General features: G+C 40.8%; 1 protein-coding gene across 2 annotated transcripts in view; it reads left to right on the forward strand.

The window, feature by feature from the left end:
* Positions 1-604: 604 nt before the first annotated feature.
* The window catches only part of HEPH (hephaestin), a 148,855-nt gene continuing 131,563 nt past the window's right edge, over positions 605-17,896 (forward strand). Inside the window, exons 1-5 of one of the 2 annotated variants that reach the window (XM_087813456.1) lie at positions 605-753; positions 13,236-13,415; positions 14,982-15,226; positions 16,566-16,778; positions 17,357-17,539. In XM_087813456.1, the coding sequence (XP_087669582.1) occupies positions 13,240-13,415; positions 14,982-15,226; positions 16,566-16,778; positions 17,357-17,539 (817 nt within the window). In that variant the 5' untranslated portion in view covers positions 605-753; positions 13,236-13,239. Of the gene's footprint in view, positions 754-13,215; positions 13,416-14,981; positions 15,227-16,565; positions 16,779-17,356; positions 17,540-17,896 lie in introns of those variants that run through there. The other variant, XM_087813457.1, reaches the window with a different exon arrangement.

The following is a 17,896-nucleotide window of genomic DNA, read 5'->3' on the forward strand; positions in this document are numbered from 1 at the left end:
CATGTTCTGCAAATACAATATTTACTAACTGGCTCTTTACTAAAATAGTTTATCAATCTCTGGTCTATAGGTGTCAAATTAAACTCTTTTTAGGTGACACTTGATGAAAGGCACCAGAAATATATCCAGGATTTGCAAAAGAGGAAGGCACTGTGTGCCCCCTTAGTGAATTGCTGAACAAATAATAAAAACTCTGAGACATGGCTTAGCTGGCTTCCTGCAGCTTTTACTGTGTTGACTCAAGTGTGTCTACATGACCTGCTTCTTGTTGTCTTTCATGAGTCAGAGCAGAGACCTTATCCTTTCCCCTCCCTGTCATAAATGCCTTAGAACCTGGACTTGGATCCCAACTTAATGGGTTTGGTCCCCTCCTTCCCCTTCTAGCTTCAAAGTCCACATCTGTGCCAAGTGGGGGAAGAGGCAGATAACCCCAGCAACAGCTGTGTCCTGATCCAGCTTCCCTCGATCACTGAGCATTTCTGAGAGATGTGAGGCTGGTGGCTTCTCCCTTCTTCCTATTGATGCTTCTACTTGGCTTGGCCTGGGGTGCAGTTTGTGGGGCAGCTCCTAAGTGTCTAGGAACCTTTAACTACCTCCAGTGGTTTATGACCCAGACTTTGCCCCACCAGCTCAGTCTTTGAAAGTCCTCCTCCCTGGACCCTGCCCTAGACACTTTAAATTCAGGAAAGAAAAATGTGTTGAGCCTGCCTAGAGGACGGTGTCTGCTCCAAGCCAAGATCTCCTCATCATAAAGTAAGGATACTAGGCGGTAGAACCGCCATTATACCTATCTCCTTCCTATACGTGGGTCTGGTGGATAGATGCAGTTCTTTCCAAAGAGGCATGCAGTTCTCTATCTTTTCTCCACTATTTACTCTTTACTCATTCTTTCCTTATACTTGTATCTTTGAGACCTCTTTCTCTTCCACCCTTAATATCAAGAATGTGCCTTCTTGATGGAATGCTAGATCTGTAAATTTATAGAGCTGGAAGGGTCTGTAGCTAGCCCAAGGCCCTTGTACAAAAAGAATTACTGAAGCCCAGAGAAGAGAAGAGCCTGGGTCAAGTCAACATAGCTGATTACTGCCAGAGCAAGCGGGAGCTTGAACCTAGGTCACTTGACAGCAGAAACAAGGAAATTTTAGGGCCCATTTTGCTTTTTTTCAGTTTACTTTTTTTCAAATTTCAAATTCTTCTGGATCTTCTTTGTTTTTAGGATATTGACGTATATTAATCCAGGTTATCTTTTAGTTGTATCCAGTTTCTTCTATGGAAACTTTTTAATAAAGCCTTGGGATTTCACTCTAGGAGCTGCTATGAATGGCAGAAGCAGAGGTAATACTCAAAAAATATCTAGCAGTGAAAAGCACTCAATAATTGTGAAATCACTTCTCTCATCTCAGAAGTTTTCCCCCTAAGCAGCACAGTGTAGTAGTGTGGTGGCTAAGCATAGACAGACCCATTAAAATTCCCTCTTTCACCTCCTAATTGTGTGACCTTGAATAAGTTTCCTTCTCTCTTAAAGCCTGTTTTTTGTTTTTTAGGGTTTTTGTTTTTTTTCAGTTGTAAAATAAAGAGAATTGGTGTCCATTCACAAGGTATCGGGAGACTTAAATGAGAGAATGCATGTAAAGTGGTTAACATAGGGCCTGGTATGTAGAAAGTTCTTTGTTTTATTACCAGTTTTATTTTTCTTTATTACCAAGCAATCATGACCTCAGGATAACAGGCAGGGTCGATAACTGCTTCACAGCAAGAAGAACACAATTGGTATTGGGAGGGGGCTCTTACTAAATCTTGTAGCAGTTACAAAGGACCCCATTTCATAAATGGGGCTGTTGGAATCTTGTCTGTGAGCTTTGGCTACACTGACAGTACATTCTCCTCCCCCTGTCAGCAAAGGCCAACTAGCAAGCTGTGATAACAGAAATACAACCCACCCCCTTGTAATTCCTCCTGAGATCCTAACCGGGATTTGGAAAACACCTGGATATGGTCAAAGAACCATCCCAGGTTTTGTACCAAACCAGGCTGGAACAAGACATTCCAGTAGTTCAGTTTCTGGAAAGGACAGCACCCAGCCCTACCCCTTCCTCCATTCACTCCACCCAGTAACACTTGCCAGATTGGAACCCTGGACTTAATTTATGAGAAAGGCCCTGTAACCTAGGATACTGACTGAACAGAGCTGGCAGACTCATGCTGCCGTCTGCAGTTCAGCATCACTAGGCCGCTGACATGAATAGAGAAGGGTTTTCTCTAGCAAATGTAAGCTTTCTTTCCTTTCTTCCCAAGCCCTACCTCACTTTCCTTCATTTGTAAAAACCTTTATTCATCTGAGTTAGGGGAGTCCTGGGCCACTGGGAGAGAAATTCAGTTGCTGCAAAGTTAGAGGAAGCTTGGCTAGATGTGCACGAAAGTTAAAATTAACAATAGGCTTCTTTTGTTCATCTCTCCAAAATGCACAGGACCACACTGGCTTGACTGTTTCACAGACAACCCTGGAATTGTAGAGAGTAGTTAATTTTTCTGTTAAAATAATGTGTTGATCTCCCATCTCACAGGTTGTGGGGTCTGTTGAGGTGATGTATCTGAGGACTACATAAATAAGAGGTTCAAGCAGCTAAAAACAACCATTTGGTTTCATATTTTAGATTCAAATTGGCATAGAATAAGCAAATAAATGATAGGTGAATTAAGCCATCAGCTTAAAATCTAAATTGTTTCTCGCACTTAGTGCCTAAATAGTAGAAATAGGTTTTTTTTGTTGTTTTCTTTTGTTGTTTTTTTCTTTTCTTTATTGTTGAAAGTATTACAGGTGTCCCATTTTTCCCCCCAATTGACCCCCTCCACCTCACTCCCAGCCCCTCCCCAGGCCTGCACCCCATCGTTGTCTGTGTCCATGGGTTATGCATAAATGCATATAACTTCTTTGGTTAATCTCTTCCCACCCTACACCCCCCTTCCCTCTTTCCTCTGAAATATGATCTTCTGTTACATGCATCAATGTCTCTGGATCTATTTAGTTCATCAGATTCTTCTGTTCATTAGCTTCTTCTTAAAGAAGACCCTTCAACATTTCCTGTAGTGCTGGTCTGGTGGTGATAAACTCCTTTAGCTTTTCCTTGTCTGGAAAGCTCTTTATCTGACCTTCAATTCTAAATGATAGCTTTGCTGGGTAGAGTAATCTTGGTTGTAGGTTCTTGTTCTTCATCACTTTCAATATTTCTTTCCACTCCCTTCTGGCCTGCAAAGTTTCTGTTGAGAAATCAGCTGACAGTTGTATGGGTGCTCCTTTGTATGTAATTAACTGCTTTTCTCTTGCTGCTTTTAAGATTCTCTCTTTAGGCCTAGCCAGGCTTGGCTCAGCAGTTGAGCACCGACCTAGTATCCAGGCAATTGGGGTTTGATTCCCGGTTAGGGTACATGCCCAGGTTGTGGGCTGCAGCCAATCAATGACTCTCTCATCATTGATGTTTCTATCTCTCTCTCTCCCTCTCCTTTCCTCTATCTGAAATAAATAAAGATATATTAAAAAAAAAAAAAAAAAAAATTCTCTCTTTGTTTTAACCTTTGGCAGTTTAATTATGATGTGTCTTTCTGTGAGCCTCTTGGGTTCCTCTTGTTTGGGACTCCCTGTGCTTCCTGAACTTGTAAGTCTATTTCTTTCTCCAGGTAGGAGAGTTTTCTGTAATTATTTTTCAAATAGGGTTTCAATTTCTTGCTCTATTTCTTCTCCTTCTGGCACCCCAATAATACGAATGTTGGGCGTCTTGAAGTTGTCCCAGAGGCTGCCTATGCTATTTTCATATTTCTGCATTCTTTCTTCTTTTTGCTCTTCTAGTTGGGTGTTTTTTGTTTCCTCATGTTCCAAATTGCTGATTTGATTCTCAGCATCCTCTACTCTACTGTTGATTCCCTGTAAATTATTCTTCATTTCAGTTTGTGTAGCCTTCATTTCAAATTGGTACTTTATTATGTCATCGATTTTTTTTCAATTATTTTCATCATACCCTTACTAATATCCTTGAGCATTCTAATAAACAAAATTCTGAACTCTGTATCTGTTAGCTTGCTTGGATCTATTTCATGTAGTTAATTTTCTAGAGATTTCTTCTGTTCTTTCTTTGTGACATGTTTCTTTGCCTCCACATTTTGGCTGCTTCCAGGTGTTTGTTTCTATGTATTAGGTAGAGCTGCTATGTCTACTGGAATTTGTAGTGTGGCTTTATGTAGTAGGTGTCCTATAGGGTCCAGTGGCTCAGCCTCCCCAGTCACCTGAGCTGGGCCTTCTAGGTGCTCCCCTGTGTGGGCTGTGTGCACTGTCCTGTTGTAGTTGAGCCTTGGTTGCTGTTGGCGTCACTGGGAGGAACTGACCCCCAGACAAATCAGCTGTGAGAACCAGCTGCAACTACGGCCAGAGAGCTGCTGTGCTGGAGACACCCCTATGGAGCAGGATTTACTCCATAGTGGAGCTTTGGTGTTCACCAAGTGCACCCGTTGACTGTGTCACTTGTGGATGTGGTAGGGTTGTAATCCAGCGTGGTTGAATCTGACCACCAGGTGCACTGTCTCTGAGGCCTCCCTGGAGGTGCAAATTCAGCCTCTGCCAGTGTCTTGCCCAGGGCCACCCAGCATGAGCTACACAGCAAACCGTAGTTGGCTGCTACTTGTGCTGGGCTTGGAGGTATCCAGGAGAGGCCAACCTATGAACCTATGAAGGCTGCCACTAGTGCCAAGCCTGGGGCGACTTATCAAGCCGTATGGGGCATGCTGCTGCTTGTTTGAGAGATTTTAGGAAAGTCCTAAGCATGAGTCTCAAGAGGCCACTTACACAGAAAAGCCCCTGGAAATGGCCTGGATAAGCCTGCAGGTAGGGAGGGGCGGGGCCTCGGGGAATCATGGGGGGGGAGGCAAAGGTGTGAGTCAGGTGCAGGCTATTCAAATATGGTGCCTGCCTGCCGGCTGTGTGCAGGGAGGACTCGCCAAAGGAGCAATGGCCTCTGCCAGCTCTCCTGCCTGGGAGAAAGCTGCCCCTCCACCTCTTGCCCAGATTTTAGGCAGGTTAGTTCCTCTCCAAGTGTCCTAGGTTCCTTTCGGCTACTGCCCCTCGCTGGGGCTCAGAGGGAGCGTCCGAGTGAGTCCGTGCGCGGGCTCTTTAAGAAGAGCTGCTGGGGCTCCTGCAGCCTCTGCGACCCTCAGAGACAGTCCCCGCTGGTTTCATAGCCCAGAGTTGTGGGGACATCTCTTCCTGGCCCTGGAGCCCTGGGTTGGGGCCTGCTGCAGGGCTGGGACCCCTCACTCCTCCAGGAAACCCCCACCACCGAGATTCCCTCCTGGGTTTAAACCACGGCACCGGGTGTGGGCCCATGGCCCCATCTCTGCGATTCAGCCCCAATCCGCCTGCATCTCCGCCCCTCCTACCAGCCTCGCTGCTCCTTCAGTTCCCCGGTTGTAGGGCTTCTGTTCAGTGAGATATCAGGAGGCTCTGAGTGATGGTGGTTCTGTATTTTAGTTTTAATTTTGATGTGGTTGCAGGAGCCGGGTGGTGCAGCTGTTACCTATGCTGCCATCTTGTTTCTCCCAGAAATGGTTTTTAAAACATGGGTTCAAATTCTAGCTTTGTCAGTAACTCACTGCTTGACTTTGAGTAAATCCCTTACCCACACAGTTTTCTGTATGTCACATCAAGGGGTTGAAAAAATATAGTTTCTAAAGGTATTTATGGATGTGTGAGTCTATGATACTTTCAATTTTTTACTAAACATCTATTGCATTCAACCAGTTGCTTGGGTTTCAAATATCCAATTTTTAAGCCTCAAAACAATCCTGTGAGATAAATATCATACCCATTTTTGGAGTCTCAGACAGATGAAAGTGACTTTTTCAGCAGCCACATAGCCATTACAGGGAAGAGATAGGATTTGAATTCAGGTCTTCTTATTTCAAATTAGTATACTTTCTATGATACCACAACTGAAGTGTGTGGAAATAAAGAAGCTTCATTAATACAAGTGGAAAATATGTCTTGAAATCATATTGTCCCAGGAATGGTATGGTGATGATATGTTAGACATGATTGTCAGGCTGGAGGGTCAGGAGTCTTAGGTTCCAGCACTAGCTTTCAGGATTTCAGGTGAGTCCCTTCCTCTCAAGGTCTCAATTTCATCACTTCTGACATGCTAGGATGCAGTGATACTAATTAAAGAATAATATAAATTTCACTTGTATTATCTGGAACCCTGTGGGGCTTTTAACACTCTAGTTTCCCTCCTAGTAAAGAAAAGCCTATACCCAACGAAGGTGAGGAGCTCTCCACTTGGAATGTATTTTGAGTCACAAGGTGAAGAAAGAGCTAAAAGTATTAAGAAAGCAGAGGAACAAAATGGATAGAGGGTTTTATTACGTTGAGGTTAGAGACAGGACCCGAAAGATAGCTCAGCATTCCTGTGTTCAGTTGAGTGATCCTTTGTTTAGTATGAGCCTGTCCATCTCAGTCTAACTCAACTCAGAAAGGAAGATGGAGGGAGAGAAAAGAGCATTATCACATTAAAGGAATAACTTGCAAATTATAGGGAAAACAGTAATGCAAATTGTCATGGATGATGGTGACCAGGTCCAGGTGATGTTGGGATGACAGGAAGGTAAGGTAAAAGTAGGGGAGGCTTGAATTGTTGTTGGCTTATCTTTTCCCGGGGCTAATCTCAGTGTACATTAACTATACTATGTCTAATTCCAAGTGAAGCAGACAGACCTTCAGTCATTCTCTCTCTCTCTCTCTCTCTCTCTTTCTTTCTCTCTCTCCACCCTCCCTCCCCCTCCCCCTCCCCTCCCCCTCCCCCTCCCCTCCCCCTCCCCCTCCCCCTCCCCCTCCCCTCCCCCTCCCCCTCCCCCTCCCCCTCCCCCTCCCTCTCCCTCTCCCTCTCCCTCTCTCTCTCTCCCTCTCCCTCTCTCTCTTCCTTCTGCCCTCTTCCTTCTGCCCTCTGTGTTTTTACTTTGTCCCAAGATTCTGGCTCACCTTACTTATATCATTTATCCTTTTACTTTCCTCTTTTATTTTTCATCCTCAGTCTGGCCTTTCTCTAAGACTTCCTCTTGTAGGCTCAGCTGAGAGAAAATAGCCCTGCCCAAGTGAAAAGTTTACATAGGGCTTTCTCATCCTTCATCTCACTTTTTTCTTCATAGTTAACTAATGAGGAGCCCAAAGCAGAGTTTGTCTTTATTAACGAGATGAGGAAACTAAGGCTCAGGAAATTAGGTGACTTTTTCAGTGCCGTACAAGTAATAAGTGATGCATCCAGAACTAGAATCAGGTGCCTACTAAGTCTCACTTTCAAACACAACTGAAAACAATACTCCAAATTAAGTTAACCTGACTCAAAAGTTCTGGTTCCTTTCATTATATCATATTGCTTCCAAAGAGACTAATGTCAGCCATATACATGTGCCTTTATAGTGAGTATGTATTACTGTATATAGGAACTTTTGAGTGTGTATGTGTTGTGGCTATCCATAAAATGTTAAAGTTTTGGCATCCTGGCAAGTTTCACTTCAAAACCTATTTCCTCATCTGTAATAATAATAACCACTAATACTTTTTGACCACTTACTTGTGCACTTGACCACATATTTGTATTCTATGCACTTACAGATCTTTTTTTTCTTAATTTTATTTTTGTTTAAAATATTACAGATGTCCCTTTTTCTTCCCAATGACCCATTCCACCCCGTCCCATCCCCATCCCCAGTCCCTCTCCCCACCATTGTCCGTGTCCTTGGGTTGTGCATATATGCATATAAATTCTTTGGTTATTCCTTCCCCCTCCACCCATCTGCCCTCCTCCATCCCTCTGACATTCATCAGTCTGATATATGCTTCCATGTCATTGAATCTATTCTGTTCATCAGTTTATTAAATTCTTTAGATTCCACATATAAGCGAAGTCATGTGATGTTTGTCTTTCTCTGCCTGGCTTATTTCATTTAGTATAATTTTCTCCAGGTCCATCCAAACTGTCCCAAAGGGTATGAGATCCTTCTTCTTTACAGCTGCGCAGTATTCCATGGTGTAAATGTCCCACAGCTTTTTCATCCACTCATCTACTGATAGGCAATAGGGCTGTTTCCAGATCTTAGCTATTGTAAACTGTGCTGCTATGCACATAAGGGTGCATATATTCTTTCTGATTAGTGTTTGAGGATTTTTAGGATATATTCCTAGAAGTGGGATCACTGGGTCAAAAGGTAGCTCCATTTTTAATTTTTTGAGGAATCTCCATACTGTTTTCCATAGTGGTTGCACCAGTCTGCATTCCCACCAGCAGTGCACTAGGGTTCCCCTTTCTCCACATCCTTGCCAGCACATGTCATTTGTTGATTTGTTGATGGTAGCCATTCTTACAAGTGGGAAGTGATACCTCATTGTGGTTTTAATTTGCATCTCTCTGATGATTAGTGACGTTGAGCATTTTCTCATGTGTCTCTTAGCCATCTCTATGTTCTCTTTGGAGAAGTGTCTATTCAGGTCCTTTGCCCATTTTTTAATTGGGTTGTTTATCTTCCTCTTGCTGAGTAGTATAAGTTCTTTGTACACTTTGGAGATTAGCCCCTTATCAGATACATCCTTGGCAAATATGTTTTCCCAGACCGTGGGGTTTCTTTGTATTTTGAGGCTGTTTTCTTTTGCTGTGCAAAAGCTTTTTAGTTTGATGTAGTCCCATATGTTTTTTTCTTTTGTTTTTCTTGCCCTAGGAGATTTATCAGTGAAAATTCCACTATATGGGATGTCTGTGACTTTACTGCCTATGTTTTCTTCCAGGATTTTTATGGTTTTGTGACTTACATTTAAGTCTTTTATCCATTTTGAGTTTATTTTTGTGTATGGCAAAAGTTAGTGGTATAGTTTCATATTTTTGCATGTATCTGTCTAATTTTCCCAGCACCACTTGTTGAAGAGACTGTCTTCACTCCATTGGATGCTCTTTCCTCCTTTGTCAAATATTAACTGACCATAATGTCTTGGGTCTATTACTGGGGTCTCTGTTTTGTTCCATTGATCTATATGCCTGTTGTTGTACCAATACCATGCCGTTTTGATTACAATGGCTTTGTGGTACAGTTTGAAGTCCAGTAATGTGATCCCTCCCACTCTGTTCTTTTTTCTCAAGGTGGTTGCAGCTATTTGGGGTCTTTTTTGGTTCCATATAAATTTTCGAATTGTTTGTTCTAGATCTGTGAAATATGCTGTTGGTATTTTAATAGGAATTGCATTGAATCTATAAATTGCTTTACGTAGTATGGACATTTTAATGATATTAATTCTTCCAATCCATGAGCATGGTATATTCTTCCACCTGTTTAAATCTTCCTTTATTTCTTTTTTCAGTGTCAGATCTTAATTCATTTAATCCTTACACTAGTTGAGGTGCAACTAATAGCATTCCATTTCAAAGATGAAAATACTATGGTTAGAAAAGTGAAGCAGTTTATCAAGTCACACAGCTAGGAAAAGTGGAGTCAGGATTTGTTTAGATAGTCTGATTCCAAAGCCTGTACACTAGATGCAAAATGGGGAAGACAATCCTTATCTCACAAAAGTTTGAGAATTAGATAAGATGGCAGATATGAAGAGCATACTGTAAAGTGGAATGTAACATTAGGTGGCAATTTTTCCCCAGGCTCTATTGTCTAGGTCTTTTGGTCATTAGTCACCACCTTTGAATGCTATTCATTGTATGCTAGAGATATGTACCAGTCTCTTCTGGGATTATTTCCAAGTTTACCGTATGTGTCTCCAATTGTGAAATTCTTACCTGGGACGTTTTTTTCCTTAGGTTAGTAAGTTTAAGGTACAATGATGGCCTTGCTAGCACGTCCTTGAGAAAGAAGCTTGAAGGAAGTCCATGTTGCAATCAGACTTCCATTGAACCAGGGACACTCCCTCCATATTGAAGGTTCCAAGGCATGGCCGTTTTTTTAACTGTATGTGGTACTATATGTAGGTGCATGTGAATGCACCTGTATTTCATCAGTGAATGAGAGTACTGACAAAGTATGAGAACTAGGCTCCTTAAAAACTCTATATAAAATATTTTTGTGGTTCCACGTTTTTGCATTTCATTATGTTCTCAAACATTCATGACCCCAAAAAGGTAAGAAATATATTGTCCAGCTCTATTGTCTTATATATAGGGAAACTGAAGCTCACCAAGGTAAAGTAATTTCCTTAAAGTCACTCTGTGAACCAGTGGCAAACTTGAACTAAAACCAATTAGTGGGAAAATGTATGTTTGTGTCACTTCATGCCACTTTAGCAGTATCTGTTCATAGTACACCTTCAGGGCCCCCATCACCATGTCTGGCAATAGATGGACAAAGACTTCTCAGACATGACATCCACCCTCAAGGAGTTTATAGTTCAATCTGGAAAATGAAAACAGTTCATGTAGCAGAAAGGTAAAAATAATACAAAGCCTGAACTCATGAAATTAGGTGGTATAGAGAATAAATATTCCTTCAGGAAACAGTGGCATGAAAAGGCAAGAGGGGACCTTCTGGGGCAGTTAAGATTTAAGTTATCCCTGCCAGACCAGTGTGGCTAAGTGGTTGAGCATCAACCTATGATCCAGGAGGTCACGGTTCTATTTCCAGTCAGGACACATGCCTGGGTTGCTGGCTCGATCCCCAGTAGGGGACATGCAAGAGGCAGAAGATCAATGACTCTCTCATCATTTATGTTTCTATCTCTCTCTCCCTCTCCCTTCCTCTCTCTGAAATCAATAAAGATATTTTTAAAAAAGATTTAAGTTAACCTTTAAAGTCAAAATATAGAATGTAGTATATGTGGGAGACAGTAGCCAGGAGAGAGAAGGGAGAAGAAAGTAACCAGCAGTGGCTGTCTGTTATATTCTAAGCATTAATTGTCTTTTGTCCCTTTCATGTAAGTTTTCTAATTTATTTCTTCAAGATTGATATTATTATGCATACTTTATAGATAAGAAAACAGGTTGAGTAGTTAAGTATTACCCAAGTCTACACAAGTTGTCAGTGAGAGATCCAGGTTTTGAAAAAAGGAATCCAAGAACAGGTTCTCCCCTATATCAAGGGCCTTTTGCCAAATGTCATATGGAGATTGAAGATTTAACACTTGCACTACTGCTGTGCGTAAAGGGGCCTGAAATTTTGTGGAGAAGTGTATAAGTTTGTTTATTAAGGTCAATATCTAGGCCTTGCCAAGGTAAATATCTGGGATTTCCTATTTATATGTAAGTTTGTGCATATCTTTGATTTTTTTATTTTTGATGAATTGTCTTGATCTCATGTGCTTAGCATGAGGATTTAGTGAAATAATTTATATAAACAATTGAACATGGTGTTTAATACATAATAATCTCTCAGTGAATGATAACTGCCATCATTATTATCATTATGAATGATACTGATTACATATATCTTTGCTTATATTAGTATATATGTCTGTTTCTAGAAGTGATCACAACTACGATTGCATGTTTCAGAGTATATGGGGTTTTCCAGATATCTTTATAGTTATGGATATATACATGTTCTCTGTGTATATTCATGTGAGTTTTGTGGAAGGTAGTATGGCATGGTGATTAAGAGCATAGACACTAGAGCCATACTTTCTAGACCCACAACCCAACTCGACTGATTGTTAACTAGATGAACTTGGGCAAATTACTTTAACTTCTGTTCTCCAGTTTTTTCTTCTGTAATATGGGGATTATAATGACACCTTTTTCATTGTGTGGTTGTGAAGGTTAAATGATTTAATCTATGTAAAGCACTTATAAAACCTCTGGTATACCATGCACACACGATAAATATTGATTTTTTTATTGTTATTATTCTGAAAGTGACCAAGGCTCTGTGTGACAGTGTAGTTCTGTATGTGGATGCAAGTGTGTACAGCTCTGCTTTTTGATTAGATTTCATGTGCCTGTGTGTATGCAAGTGTATGTATATGTGTGTTTATGTTATGTTGTCTGTGTTTCTAAGTTTGACTGTAGCTTTCTATCATATGACCAAGTGCTTCATCCCAGCCCCAGGAAGTCTAACTTCCTGGCTGGTGTACTGGAATGAGAGGCTAGAGGCTTAGTTTTGACTCTGACTCTGACTCTGACTCTGGCTCTCACTCTCACTCTCACTCTGATGACTGTGACTCTGACTCTGACTCTGACTCTGACTCGTGATTGGACCTGTGAAATGAGTTTATGCATAGCAGAGAACCAGCAGAGAACATTTTTATGTTAATATTTCCCTCACATATTCTCATTTGTTTTGTTTTATTTTTTACTTTTTTTCTCTTTTTTCCTTTTTGCTATTCACATGCAGAAAAGCACACAAATGCAAAGTTCATAGGTCAATGTATTTTCACAAACTGAACACACCCATGTAACCAGTATGTAGATAAAGAAACAGAACATTACCTAAAAGCATTCCTCCTTTTCCCTTCCCAGTCACTGATCCCTACCTCAAGGGCAAGGCACTATCTTGGCTTCTAGCAGCATAGATTAGTTTTGCTTGATTTTGTACTTTATATAAATGAAATAATAATATATTCTTTTGTGTATGATTTATTTCTGCAACATTATGCTCATGAGAGGCATCTATATTTTCAAGTGTAATTGTAGTTTTCTCATTGTTATATAAAATTCCACTGTATAAATAAAATACAATTTACTCATCCATTCTAGTGTTTGTGGACATTTTGACTGTTTCCATATTGGGTCTATTAACATTCTAGTAAATGTCTTTTGGTGAATTCTCATTTGTTTTTAAGCACAATTCATAGGGATGGAAGGTGGCAACAATGAAAATAGAGACACGGGGAGAATTAGTGACTTGATTCAGATGCTGAGCGAGTCAGTGACACAATCAGGCTTTTAGTGCCTATTTCCTGATTCTTGAGCCAGAATAATTATTCCTTCTGCATGGCTGAAGGAACTGGATCCAAATTTCTCCTCTGAAGGAAGTGATGCATAATTATCTGTATAAGTGACTGTTTAACTTTGCCCTCCAAAGTCCAATGTGTAGAGATCACTGAACACTTGTTGAACTGAAAGTAATCTGTAAGGTATAGATTCTGGGGTAATTCGTTGTTGCTTTCTCAGTCACTCCATGTAACTCTTACCTCTTTAGTTTTCCAGACACATGCAAAGCCCCTTTGTTCTCTTTGTTTCATACCAGCAGCTATTAATTTGCCTGTTTCCCAGAGTAATGTGGGCCATGGAGCCAGGCCATCTCCTCTGGACTCTGCTGTTCATGCAACCCTTGTGGCCCCAACTGATTGATGGGGCCACTCGAGTCTACTACCTGGGCATCCAGGACGTGGAGTGGAACTATGCTCCCAAAGGAAGAAATGTCATCACGAACCAGCCTCTGGACAATGATACGTAGGTTTAATCTCTTGTGAAATTAGAGCTGAAGCTGGGGGGAGCACCCTTGAGGTCAGAAGGTAGCATTTTACAGACCTTTTCCCAGGGTGTGGTAGCAGCAGTTCCTGATATTTATGGACCATACACTTAGTGGCAGGTTTGCTGAGAATAGGGCTAGTTGACTCAAGAGCCAGAATTCCATATTGAGTCTGCTTTTCCGCACTGAGGTGCCTCAGCATTGTGAGGGTCCTAATGGTAATTCCATATTCCCTTGATGCTAAGATGATATCCACAATGCTGTTTTGATAACAGTTGTTTAGCTTTATAAAAGAAAGAAACATGAAATATATACAGTGTTTGTAAGATGTGTATGGTGGAACAAACCTCCCATAGTTCAATAGAACTATACTAATTTCAGATATGTAAAAATGACAAAAAATAAGGTAAGTCTTAGAATCAAAAAAGAACAGTAATAGCTATCACTCATGTAATAATCTGCCTGTGATAAGGATCATACTAGAAATTTATATACTTAGCCTCACTTAATTCTTACAAAAGCTCTAGGAGGTGAGTCTAAATATCCTCATCTTTTAGATGAGAAGGATGAGGGTCAGAGACATCAAGTAACTTGCTCAAGGCCCACAGCTAGTAAATGGAAGAACTAGGATTTGAACCTGGGTAATGTGGATGCAAAACTGGTACTCTTCTCACCATTTTGCCTCTCAAAGATCCCACAGGATTAACCTTTCTTGATCTTAGAGCCTTGCAGGTGCTCCACAAATATCTGTTTTTAAAAATGTATGAATGTACTAAAGAATCTTTTCTGATCACAAATCACTTTGTCTCCCCAAAACCTCAGAGTTTTCCAAAGTTGACTAACATCTAAGAGCTCTCTAGGAAGAATTAGAGTAAGAAAAACAGCTGTCTTTTTTGGCAAACCATCTTTCTATCCATCTAGTTTTGAAGTCACAGAGTGTTTTAAAATTTCCTTGAGGGATAACTTTATCTCCCATCTCCAATATTTTGAACTAATAGTTAACATTTATTAAGCTTTTACTATTTTCCAAGCACTGTTCTAAGCTCGCTATTTTAATTATTTTAGTCCCCCAATAACACCTGTCCAAGTTTGGTACTGTGATTATCTCCATTTTACAGATGGGGAAATTGTGCACAGAGAAGTTAAGTAACTTGGTCAAAGTTCCACAGATTTGGAAGTGGTAATATCAACATTTAATTGAAACATCCCGGCTCCAGAGCTTGAGAACTTAACTACTAAGCTATGAAACCTCCCACATATAGCAGGGTGATGCTAAGTCAGCAACAGAGGTAGGGAGTTGATCACTTAAAAAGAACCAGTCCTTGATTGTTTCCCCATTACTGTATATTAGACTGAACCATGTGAAATTGCCTTTTTTTTTTTTTTTTTTGGTAGGTTAAAAGTGGTCAAATATCTGGAATTTCATATGCTTTCACTTAATACTCCTCATTCTCAAATAATTTAACTTAAAGCTTTCATGTTTTGATCAATACATCCCATTTACTCTTGCTTTGCCCGAAACAAAACTGTGACTCTTTTTTCCCCAGAGTAGCTTCCAGCTTCCTAAAGTCTGACAAGAACCGGATAGGGAGCAACTATAAGAAGACCATCTACAAAGAATACAGTGACGGCTCATACATGCATGAAATGGCCCAGCCTGCCTGGCTGGGTTTCCTGGGGCCAGTGTTGCAGGCTGAGGTGGGAGATGTCATCCTTATCCACCTGAAGAATTTTGCCACTCGTCCTTATACCATCCATCCCCATGGTGTTTTCTATGAGAAGGACTCAGAAGGTAAATCAGCCCACCCTTCCTTTCTACTGTCCATAATAACTATCAGTTTTCTTTCTCTGCCATATGAAAGAGAGGAGCTGGGAACAAGGACAATCTTTTCCTCCTTATTGATCTGAGGAAGCCTGGACTCTTCTCAGAGAAAGCATGGCTGGGTAATGTTATCAGTTCTGCTATTCATATGTGTGACTTTGGGCAAGTCATTGTCCCTCTCTGGGCCTCAGATTCTTCATTAGAAATGTGGAGATTCAATCTGCCCTTTATCTATGAGTTTGTTTTGGTTTTGTTTTTTTCTATGATAGATACAGAGAACAAACTGATGGTTGCCAGATGGGAGGAGGTTTGAGGGAGCTGGGTGAAAAAGTTAAAGGGATTAAGAAGTACAAATATGCAGTTACAAAATAGTCATGAGGATGTAAAGTACAGTATAGGGAATATAGTAAAAAATGTTGTAATAAATATGTATGGTGTCAGGCGGGTACTAGAAATACCCTGGGGGTAGGGGAAATCATTTTGTAGATTATGTAAGCGTCTAACCACTATACCGTACAAAACCTGAAACTAGCATAACGTTGAATGCCAACTGTAATTGAAATTTTTTTTTTAAATTTAAAAATCTGCCTTTTATCAAGAAGAATTACATAAAAGGCATTTCCATAAAATATTTGTGCTTTGAAAAGAGAAGAGTGTGCTCTGAATATAAGGGAGCATTATTCTAGGGTCACAGTCTTCCAAAAGGTCCATTTTTTTCTTGAAAGGGAGTTTAGTTTACTCATCTGTATCTCTCACTATCCCAGGCCCAGTGGCCTATAATACAGACACAGCACTTTCTAAGGGGAATAGAGAGGGAAGTCAGAAGCTCCTGACTTGGCCGCTAGTTCTCTCTGTATGACCTTTGGCAAGTTTCTTTTCCTCAGTTTTCTCTTCCATAAAATCCAACTGACCATTAAGTTGCCTTTAAAATGAAATTCCATGATTGTATTCCAAAGTGAATGCTTGAAGGGAGGGAATTCTGTTTTCTCTCATACTTTCATGCCATTGGCTTTGCACTAAAGCACTACATGATCAGGTTGTGGAGCAGTTTTTGTGGCCACATCTCCTTCCCGGTAGCTGCCACCTCTCCACCCTTTGTTGATGTGAGACCTGGAGTTCTTTGGCTAGATAATACCTGAATCTGTGCCCTCCTCAGGTTGTGAGGAACACTGTGCTGGACCTTAAAACTTTACCTTTTCCACAAGACTGGACCTAGGTGTCTCATTTGTCAGCCTTCTCTTCACTTCTTTATCTGCCAGACTCCGTCTCATTCACCCTGGGACTGAGCATGTGTAATTTTCTTTTCTAGGCTCCCTTTACCCAGATGGCTCCTCTGGCCAGCTGAAAGCTGATGATTCTGTTCCCCCGGGAGGCACCCATACTTACAAGTGGACCATTCCAGAAAGCCATGCACCCACTGATGCTGACTCAGCATGCCTCACCTGGATCTACCATTCTCATGTAGATGCTCCACGAGATATTGCAACTGGTCTCATTGGACCCCTTATCACTTGTAAAAAAGGTGCAGGTCCCAAGAGTGAGCTATGAGATGCAGTTTGGGATAGCTATAGAAAGCAGTAATTTAATTGAACCACTTACATATTAAGCAGCAACCTGAGGGGTGATAATCAGAACCATTGTTTATCAGTAAGAATAAACAATGGCAAACTCCCTTTTCGCTATTCTTTTTTCTATTACCTTTTTTCACTAACAAAAAACCCTTTTCTGCTTTTAAATTTTTTTCTAATCATTTAAAAAACTTAAATTAGTAATGATGGGAGTGAGGTCACATAATAGTCAGGAATGTGATAAGAGTTTAAGTTTGGATAGGATTGAAAGTGTAGCCATCAAGATTTGGGAAGGATTGTGGATGTGGTTGGAAACAGGGTATGTTTAAAGTATAGTCAGGCCTGAAGACCTAGGTGTTGCAAGAGTATGGTCATTTTAAGGCCCTGGTTGAAGAAGTCTCCATCTGCTTTTCCGTTGCTGACAGGCTCTTAAGATTATCTTTCTTCCTGTTTCTTTCTTATGAGTATCTGTTGCAGTTTACTGTTGCTAAGGATAGGAAGTTCTAAATGACACCTTTCTTACTTGTACTAGGAACCCTGGATGGGAACTCCCCTCCTCGGCGGCAAGACGTGGACAATTCTTTCTTCTTGTTCTTCAGTGTGGTAGATGAGAATCTTAGCTGGCATATTGATAACAACATTGCAACTTACTGCTTAGATCCTGCCTCAGTGGACAAAGACGATGAAGCCTTTCAAGAGAGTAATAGGATGCATGGTGAGCTGGGAAGCAGTGGCCACACTGACAGTAGACATTGACAGAGGGTCTCCACTGGGTCTAGCATTTGGTGGGTGCTTTCACATACCTGGTCCTTTTTAATCCTTAGAAGGACCAGGAGCAATAGGTAGCTTTACCTTGTTTTTACCTATGAGGAAACTGAGGATTACACAGCAGATAAATGGCATAGCTAAAATTTCAATCCTAATCTGTCTGACTGCATACTATGTTCTTGCTATTAGGTACCTGCAGAATAGCCCAAGGTGTTGATTCCAAACTCATATACTATATGTTCAGTCACTTTGGTTAGGGTTGTCCACTGATATAATTAATTAACATTTTTTTGTTCTAAAAAGG

This window comes from Miniopterus natalensis, chromosome X (genome assembly GCF_054644295.1).
Source record: "Miniopterus natalensis isolate mMinNat1 chromosome X, mMinNat1.hap1, whole genome shotgun sequence".
Taxonomy (NCBI): Eukaryota; Metazoa; Chordata; class Mammalia; order Chiroptera; family Miniopteridae; genus Miniopterus; species Miniopterus natalensis.